At 36.8% G+C, this 9,845-nt stretch overlaps 2 protein-coding genes across 2 annotated transcripts; both read left to right on the top strand.

Annotated features, from left to right (window-relative positions):
* Positions 1–4,337: 4,337 nt before the first annotated feature.
* LOC147525603 (uncharacterized) lies at positions 4,338–5,489 on the top strand. Its single transcript, XM_086580061.1, has one exon. The coding sequence runs from the start codon at positions 4,338–4,340 to the stop codon at positions 5,487–5,489; it is 1,152 nt and encodes a 383-aa protein (XP_086436187.1).
* Positions 5,490–8,435: 2,946 nt separating this feature from the next.
* Positions 8,436–9,037, top strand: LOC147525602 (uncharacterized). The gene is made up of 2 exons (XM_086580053.1): positions 8,436–8,807; positions 8,876–9,037. The coding sequence occupies exons 1-2, from the start codon at positions 8,436–8,438 to the stop codon at positions 9,035–9,037; spliced, it is 534 nt and encodes a 177-aa protein (XP_086436179.1).
* The last annotated feature ends 808 nt before the right edge of the window (positions 9,038–9,845 follow it).

The raw sequence follows: 9,845 nt of genomic DNA, 5'->3' as shown, positions 1-9,845 counted from the left end.
TGGGTTTGATTGTTTCACATGCTAGATATTAGTTGGTCAAGATTACCATAAACAACTAGGGATTAGGAAGAACCAATTGTTATGTGAAAATAGTTCAATTCAGATTATGACGATTCTTCGTTAGTAAATTAAGTCGACTTAAGGTGGAATCAATCCCCCCTAATTCTTTATCTAGTATCAATTTAGTATTCCATAGTTGTATAAATTCATATCTTGTTAGTATAATTTGCATTGTAGTATAAATTCGTAAATCTCTCATTGACTTTGGATTGACCGATAAACTTAGGAAACGCTAATTCTAAAGAACTAGGAGTGGAACGAATCTTTTACTCCAACTCTATTTCGATAGAATCAAGAGTAGAAATCTTTGATAAATAATCGACTAGACTTAGTTCAGTTTTAGTTTTACTTGCGTTTAGAATTCTATCATTTATTCGTAGGTAAAACTATCTTTTTACTTTTATCAAATGGTGCCGCTGCCATCTTAGTTCCCTTTAAATTTGTTTTCGTTAGTATAATTTGTAGGAACCGTTATTTCAGAATGACTAATTCTACAAATTGCAAACACCATGCGCAACAGAATTAATAGGTGTCCACGATTTGTGATTGGAAAACATACCTTTGAATCCGATTTAGATAACTCTGAGAACCCAAGCTTTATCAAATCCAAAATCAACAATCAACCTCTTGATCTTCTGTTGTATTCTTTTAGAATAAATTGGACGTTATGTGGACAACGATCTACCAATCCCCTTCTTTCTCTCAAGATCAGAAACGAATTCAGATCTACTTTTCTTACCTATTTTTCAGAACCAGTGAATAGTGAATTTCTGCCAAAGAGAAAGAGTATTCTATTTATAGGCTACAACAGGGACCATGAGGAGAAATTAGGGTTGGGCCTCCTGACGGGCTTGGACTTCCCATGTTCTCCCAGAACACACGGCCCAAGTCCGTCAACAAATGGCTTATTCCACTAAAGTCCATTGTTGCACTACCGCCCTAATCCCAAATTACGTGTCAGCGTTTATGGGCTCCATATTATATACTCGTTGATCTCCCCGTGTTTAAGATATCGAATGTTCGTTGATTAAGTCAAGTTACTGACAACTACATTAATCAACTTCTTATGTCCTTGAGTAGTACCACTCAACCTCATTGTCATGTCGGAATAAATCCACCTGCAGGGTTTACATGCCAATCTTTTTGAGCTCCTTAAGGGGACATCATCAACCCGACTTCTTGCGGAACACGGATTCCTTCTACAATCAACATCACACCTTACATACAATGTCATTACCCAATCCATCGAGTTTGTTGATTCACATATGAATCTCACTCATTGATGATTTAAACCAATGTACATTGCATGTAAGTGCCTATTATTATATCCGGATTAGGAGGAAAGCATCCATAATAACAGAGGCGTTTGTTCTCTTATATAGTCAGTATAAGGAGAAACAACCTCACTTGGTCCTGTTCAATACACACAAAGTGTACTATTGTAATCCTATAGTCAAGATAGACTAATACCAGATTATACTACAACCGTACTAATGGTTTGTCCAAATCCATCTAGGTTGTGAATGATTACTTATACTTTATAAGGTACTGATGATATGATATTCTGTGTGTTCACACCATATCATCTACAACATAAAGTATTAGACACATGCATATAACTAATATGCATAACATTTGCCCATATGATTCTCATTCAAAAATGGAGAATTAGAGTTAATACAAAAGTAACGCTTTTAGTATATAACACTATCATAATTAGTCTTTCAAAAGTCCCATTAAACCCACCCACCCTTATTTGATTCTAACTGTGGTCGTCCATTTCAGAATTGAAATTTTCCTCACAGGATTACACGAAGCGCGCCTGCACCACCCACACCCAAATCACTAATGGAGAATTAGAGTTAATACAAAAGTAACGCTTTTAGTATATAACACTATCATAATTAGTCTTTCAAAAGTCCCATTAAACCCACCCACCCTTATTTGATTCTAACTGTGGTCATCCATTTCAGAATTGAAATTTTCCTCACAGGATTACACGAAGTGAGCCTGCACCACCCGCACCCAAATCACTGGACATGAGTGCAGTACGGAGCGCCGGCCACGCCCTCACTGAAAATGCCCGATTTTCGCTGGTTAGTTCAAACTTCCATTTCTTCAAGTTATTCAGTGTTTCTAACTCGTTATATACACTGAGCTCACATAAACAAGACGCTATTCATAAGCGAAGCAAGGAGGCTTTCAGGTACTTCTTTCTTCCACACCTCATATCTCCTGTTAGAAGTTCGTACTAGCATATCAGGATTGTTTGAGTGTTGTCGTGTTTAGTTAAGATTGGTCTTAGCCTTGCATGAGATTAAGGCAAGGCCAAAGAAAAACACCTAACGTAATCAACAGGCAACGTCAACAAACACGCCTTTCTAGTATACCACTCACTATACCTCTAGCTAATATACCACACACAACACCTGAAATAATGGCTGAAGAAAGAGAGTCTCCTCTCTCTGACTTTTACAAAGTCTTAAACGATAGCCCAAAATCTTACATCGTTCTATCAGACCTAGTGGAACTACTAAAAAATTGACATTTCCGGACGGATGCAAAATAGATATGCCTACGGATCCAGTCCATACTTCTATTCCTGATGGGCATTATCCGTCGGCATAAAAGCCCAGGCTCGTCACAGCTCACTTTTTATCTATTCCAACTCGGCGACGGTTTTGTTGGGGATCTAATCCGCAGCAAAATTCAACCCTAAAATCCCAAATTTCTTCTCGGTGGCTCTATTGTTATTTAGACAATAAAAATTTTTAAGGAACCGTCGGCTTACATTTAAGCGCCAAGGTGAAAATCTCCCCCCAAAAGTTTTGTGAGCTTGAAGATTTAACGCCGTCATTGTTTTCTCTCCTAGTTTTTTCTAGAGAAGTGTTTTTTTCTGACCCGTTTGTTGTTCTAAGGCAGCCAAACACAATCTTTGCTCGTTAATTTCTCAGGTAAATTTTCAATCTTTTTAACTTTAAGCATCGATATCTATAATCTTTTTGTGAAGAAATTTGGTGTTTAGAAGTTTAAATTTAGATATGTGGTTTCTTTTTTTTAGTGATTGGCAATTTATTATCTCATTCGTAATGAGTGTTTCCTGCAACTCTCAACTCAAAATGATTTTCTTAAGGACTGATGATTGAAGTTAGTGCACTAAAGATTCACTTTATTTTGTAGATCGAGGTTTGTAGTGAGGACTTGAGGTTAGCGCACTAAATATTTCTTAAAGACTGATGATTATTCAGTGAAAAACATCTATAGTATTAATAAGCCATCCTAATTCTGTTGGTCATATATTGGTGGTAATCCAAGTTCTGAAAATCCCAGGTCAAGTGCATGCGTCTGGTTTCATGTTGAGTTTTATTAATTCCTTCCATTGTCTACACTTTGTTATACTAAGTACTAACAATGAAATTATTCTTAAGCTTCTTAATTTATGTTCTTGTTTTTTCAATAGGAAACTTCTTAATATATGTTCAGAACCGTCTTTTTAGCAAGTACATTATTGAATGACAGTGACACAAGCTCGTGCTAGTACCAACTCAAAAGGACAAAACACACGCTCGTGCTAGTACCGTCTTTTGGGGCCTTCTCGTTGCTAGGTAAGGCAATTACCTTTAGGGACTTTCATCCCTCTATGGCTCTGTTGATGAGATTGCATGTATGTAGTAGCATAGAATTGTAGAGCTACAAGCAAATTACAGTGAAAAATGGCTTATTTCTTCACAATAGATCTAGTACAACCTAAACTACACAGATATGGATTTGAGCTTATAAATAAATGGTTGTGCAAATTTGGTGTTTTCACTTTGAGCTTATAAATAGATGGTTTTTTTTATACGATATAGTTTATAAAGTCGTTGTTTTGAGTATTGGTGTTATGGTTATAGTTTTATTTATAGATAGTTTAGATTTGGTTCTATTAATTGCACTTTGTTAATGCTTTATTTATTTTATTATTTTGGTAAAATAATTGTATTAATTCATGGCTTAGATTTGAGAAATTTTGGGTTATTGTTATTTTGTTTTAGGTTTAGGGCATGTGTAGACAGTCAACAATTTAACTGTTATATTTTGCATGAAAATTGTTGTTGGAAAATGAAGCTATTATAGTTCTCCATCTATTTAATTCTTAGCATGGATGCATTGCATTGTATGGTGAGGTGCTTAGTATTGCATTCTAGAATGCTAAATCATAGATTTATTTGATGCCTAATTATCTGATTTGGTTGATGCTTTTTACATACTAGCTTTTCTTTGTTATATATAGTGGTATGGATGCTTTCGCTTCATCGATAGATAAAAGTTGGATTTCCTTGAAATATCCAGATAAGCGTTTTATAGCTGCTTTAGAGAAATTTGTGGAGTTCACGAAGATACACCATCATAATAAAAAGGTTATACCCTGTCCATGTGGCAAATGCCTAAACCAAGGCCCGGCCAAGACCCATGATGACGTCAAAGTAGATTGTTTTAGGCATGGCTTTGACGAAACATATAATGTGTGGTTCGTGCATGGTGAAGTAGCACAAAATCAGTATGTTGAACAAGGATCAGGTTTTCGTGAGAATGCATATAATGAAACGGACATGGCTAATGCCCTTAACACTGTGGTGGGGGAACTTGGTGGTGATAATTTGGATACGCTAATGGGAGAACATAATGAACAAAATGACTTATTTGAAGATGTTAAGTTTAGTTCTAATTTGCGTAAGGCGATGAGTGAATTGTATGCTGGAAATAAGGACTTCACCGTTCTTAGATTTGTAGTGAAATTATTTAATTTGAAGATCACACATGGGTGGACTGACCAAAGTTTTACTGCATTGCTTCAACTATTTCAGTTGGTGTTTCCAAGTGGGAATAACACACCAAAAAATATGTATCATGCAGATAAGATAATCAAAGATTTAGAATTGAAGTATAATAAAATTGATGCGTGCAGAAATGATTGTATGTTATACTGGGGAGACTACAAATCTAAGGTTTCTTGTCATATTTGTGGGGTCTTGAGGTTTAAAACTTTAAGCATTGAGGAAAGAAAGAAAGGGGTCAGGTCTGGTGCTGCGAAGATCTTAAGATATTTTCCATTAGCAGATAGATTAAAGAGATTATATAGAGTGGATTGGGTAGCAAAGGCTATGCGTTGGCATTCAACTGGAAAGTCCCCTCTAGGTACTTTGGGGCATCTAGTTGACTCTGGGGTGTGGAAGCTAATTGATACACACTACCCAGATTTTGCTGCCGAGCCTCGAAATGTCCGTTTGGGGCTATCAACTGATGGCTTCAATCCTTTTAGGTCATTAAGCTCATTGCATAGTTCGTGGCCTATGATGTGTGACTTACAACCTTCCACCTTGGTTGTGCATGAAACCCCAATTCACTATGCTCACAACACTCATCGAAGGTCCAAAATAGCCAGGTAAAGATATTCATGTGTTTTTGCAACCATTGGTCAAGGAGTTGAATGACTTGTGGCATGAAGGGGTAATGGTAAAAGATGCATCAAAAGGAGACGTATTTAAAATGCGGGCTGTTTTGATGTGGACAATACATGACCTTCCAGCTTATGGAAATATCTCCGGTTGTAAGACTAAAGGAAAACTTGGTTGACCAGCTTGTGGTCCAAAGACTACTTCTTTTTGGCTTCACAATGGAGGTATGCATGTGTACATGAGAAGCAGACGTTGGTTTCCTTTGTTAGATGAAGCCAGAAATGATACAAGAGAAAGCACCTATGATAAAACTCAAGAGCTAGAGGCGCCACCAGCAAGGCTAACTGGGATCGAGGTTGATACTATGACAATGAACTTAAAAGCAAAAGTTGGGAAAGGCAAATAGAAACACAATGTTATTGAGTGCGATGATAACCGAGAAAATGAAGGTGAATCGTGTTTTACCAATAGGTCAAGATTCTTTGGGTTGGATTATTGGAAGTACATTCCAGTCCCTCATAACTTTGATGTCATGCATATCGAGAAGAATTTTTGTGAAATCTTGATTGCAATGATGCTTAATTCGAAAGAGAAGACCAAGGATAATGACAAGGCATGCAAAGACTTGAAGCTTTTGAAAATTAAAAGGAGGTATTGGTTATCCCAGGTGAATGGTAAAACTGTTATGAAGCCGGGAATTTTTTGGCTTAACAAACTGGAGAAGAAATGCTTTCTTGATACATTGTGCAATCTGAGTGTGCCCGTTGGTTTTAGTAGTAATTGGTCTAATATTGTCAAGGCTGATTCAGTAGATTTAAAGGGATTGAAGTCACATGACTATCACATCTTGATACAGCACTTGCTCCCGGTAGCGATTCAACATGCCTATAGAGATGGCAGCAGAAAGGAAGCTCAATCCATCATCAAAAGCATTTGTACTTTTTTTGGTGCTTTATGTGCTAGAACAATAGATGTCGAAACACTCAATGTACTCGAAAAGAAATATGATTAAGACATTCAGCGCTTTTCGAGACATTGCCTCCATGACTTTTTGTTATCATGATTCATTTACCCATTCACCTTGCTCGGGGAGGCTCGTGAATGTGGTCTGTTTAAGGCGAGATGGATGTATACATTCGAAAGGTATTAGTTTTGTAATTGTTGTCTTGCAAATTATGTTTCCTATTAATGTTATTCCTATAATGTGTTCCTTGTCGTTTAAAGGATGATGAAGACTTATAAGGGATCCGTCTCAAACAAAGCACGTCCCGAGGGTCTGTATTATGGGAGCTTACTTGAAAGAAGAGACCCTTATTCATTGTGCAGGCTATAAAGGAGGGGGTGGTATTCTAGAGAAACTTGATAGGATGCCTGAAAATGAAGCTCCACTTGTACCTGATTTGTTTGATAAGATTTATGATCATACTATCAAGGAGGTTGGGCCAATTGGTGTGGGTCATGGCTATGGGTTAGAAGGTGTTGAGTATGAACAGGCACGAAATTGGGTATTAAAAAGCCATGCTAAATATGATTATTGGAAGGAGTAAGTATACCTTGACATTATTGTTTGGAATTGCATACTAGTTTAATCAAATGCAATTTCTTTCTAACATGTTAAATAATGTGTAGGAAGTACACCAAATTTCTTGAGGACCGGAGAAAAACCGGGAGGAAGAGGGCAGGCCATTTAAGGATACCTTTGTGTGATAATTTCACATCATGGTTGAAAACACAGGTTGAGTACATAGAGTCAAATGATGTCCAATTCAAAGATGTTGTGAGAGGACCTACAGGTTTGGCAACAACATACACAAAGTATTGTGTAAATGGTTTTCCCTTTGTCACCAAGGATCATGAACGAGCACGAAGGAACCAAAACAGCGGTGTTAGCACAATATGCATGACTACTTTTCAGTCTAGTGCTAAGGACAAATATCCAGTTGAAGACTATGTCAAATACTATAGTGTTCTTCTGAAAATTGTCCAGCTACAATATCGAGAGGGGTACAAGCCTATTTTGTTCAAGTGTGATTGGGTAAAATGCTCCCAAACTGGTGTGAAAATAGATGTAGAAGAAAACCTCAAATTGGTGAACTTGTCTAACCTAATGAGTTCAGACCACATGGCTGATGAACCGTTTATTTTCGCGGAGCGTGCTGCATAGGTTTTTTATTCGAGGGATCCAATGGATCCTGATTGGCATGTAGTCATAGAGGTTCCAAAAAAGTTGTATTCTGATCATAATGAAGTGTGTCTGCTATCAGATGATAGAACGATAAATATTAATATTGATATAGGAGGGCCTTCCAATGTGGAAGCCGTGGAGGATGATCTAGTACCTAATGACCCAGAAGATGTGTTTGTGGTTGTTGAGAATAGGAGAAATAAAAAGAGACAAAGATCTAATAGACCTTAGACCATTTCTTTGTTGGTTATTGCATTACATAAAATTAAACTATTTGGTTATGTCCTTATGTCATTAAACTATTATAATTGATTGTGAAGTGTCATCATAGGAGTAGAAAATCAACACAAGTATAGGATTAATAACTTATTTTTCCCAATGTTATGTTATTAGAATCTTATAATTTGATTGTATGCTCTCTTTGAAATGTCACTGTTTTCTTTATTTTCTTTTGCTTTTTTCTTCATGAAATTCCACATTTTATTTAGTGAACATGGACACTCACTACTCTTTGGTGGTTCAAACTCTTTGGATGATGATCATTTCAATGAAGACATGGGTAATTAATTTCAGTTTAACATTTAAGATTTCCTTTTAATAATTATGTATGGTACAAGCTTAAAATGTTGTTTGTTTGTACAGGTGATGATGCCACAAACATTCCGAGTTCATCCGTAGCTGCATCTTCTAAAAAAAGAGGCCCTTCAATTGGTATCGAAGAAATTTAGGGTCAACCACGTCCGAAACTTGTAATGCAGACTAACCGAAAAGGTCAACCAGTCACACCCATAGACATTGTTAGTGAATTTGGTACAAGATTGGGATACATTGCTCGTCGAGACTTTCCAGTATGCTATGAGGATTGGCGACATATTGGTAAGGATCTCAAAGACAAAGTTGTTAAGACTTTGGGATGCCAATTTGTGTTTGAATATGAGAAGACGATAGATACTGACTACACAAGGCAGAAACTGAATGAAGCATGGAGGAACTACAAGCACACGTTGTATGAAACTTTTGTCGAAGATGAAGATCCTTCCTTAGTGAAAGAAGTTGCGCTGCGTAACATTCCCTTGGAGGATTGGCACAAATTTGTTAATTATTGCAATACAGATAAGTTTAAGGTATGTTTCAATGTTTTAATAGGTAGTGCTTCATGTTAGTTTGATTTGACATTGCTTTAAATATGTAGGCCATGAGTGCAAGGAACAAACTGAATCGCGAGCAACAGATCATGCCTTCATCTCTTGGCAAAACTTCAGTTGCTATAGCTCGGAATGAGCTAGCTTTGGAGAAAGGTATTCCTGAATCGGAGATTACAAGGGCAGACTCCTATATGCTTATTCATAAATGAAAGGAAACTGTTCCACAAAGCCAGGAAGTATTGGTTAGTGTTTTAGTATGTATTTAGCTTATATATACATCTTTAGTTTAAAATGAATGACTTTCATCTTATTTTTGTAATTTTAACAAAATTCGATTAAGAATCACATCTCTGAGCATCCAGAGTCGCAATATGATTTGTCTGGAGACGCAATTGCTATGGTATAGTTGTTTCAATATCATGATAGATATTTATTTTAGTTTTTGTACTTGTTATAAATTGCTCAATGAAAATAGGTGGTTGGTTCAGATAAAAGAGGTCGTTTCCGAGGTCTAGGTACAGGGGTTTGTAAAACTGTACTGCGAAAGGGAGACTCTTTGATGAAAAAGAATGATGGCTTGATATAGGCAAATACTCTCCTTGAGAGGAGGACCGAAACTATGGAGGCGAATATGGATGCTAAAATGTCGAGGCACATGGAAGAGGTTAGTGGCCTGTTTATGAGCCAAAAGGGAACTTTCAACGACAATGTTCCATCGCCACATTCTCATGCTAGTCGTCACAGTACTGCTCCGGTAACTATCAATAACTTAACTTTCTCTTTTTATAGACAATATCATTGCCCTTCTATTTCTTTGTCTTTCTATAGCTTTGTTCTTTACTCTTTCCTTTTTGTTTCTTTTGGCCCTTTTTGTTATTTATTAACTCATGCACAAAGTGCCGGCAGGCAGTGAGAGTCCTATAATTTGAGTTAGGTTATATGGAGATTTGGGTTTTGTAGAGTGTAGCTAGGCATTATTTTATTTTGTTTGGTGATGGGCCATGTGACACTTACAAC

The sequence above is a fragment of the Coptis chinensis genome, chromosome 1 (genome assembly GCF_015680905.1).
Source record: "Coptis chinensis isolate HL-2020 chromosome 1, ASM1568090v1, whole genome shotgun sequence".
Taxonomy (NCBI): Eukaryota; Viridiplantae; Streptophyta; class Magnoliopsida; order Ranunculales; family Ranunculaceae; genus Coptis; species Coptis chinensis.
The sequence above is the reverse complement of the archived record's forward strand: the minus strand, read 5'-3'. Positions and strand labels throughout refer to the sequence as shown.

Excerpts from the sequence above, each read along its gene's own strand:
- LOC147525603 (XM_086580061.1), top strand. The coding sequence starts at position 4,338 with ATGGATGCTTTCGCTTCATCGATAGATAAAAGTTGGATTTCCTTGAAA.
- LOC147525602 (XM_086580053.1), top strand. The coding sequence starts at position 8,436 with ATGCAGACTAACCGAAAAGGTCAACCAGTCACACCCATAGACATTGTT. Across the intron at positions 8,808-8,875 it reads GCAATACAGATAAGTTTAAG|GCCATGAGTGCAAGGAACAA; the intron begins GTATGTTTCAAT and ends TTAAATATGTAG.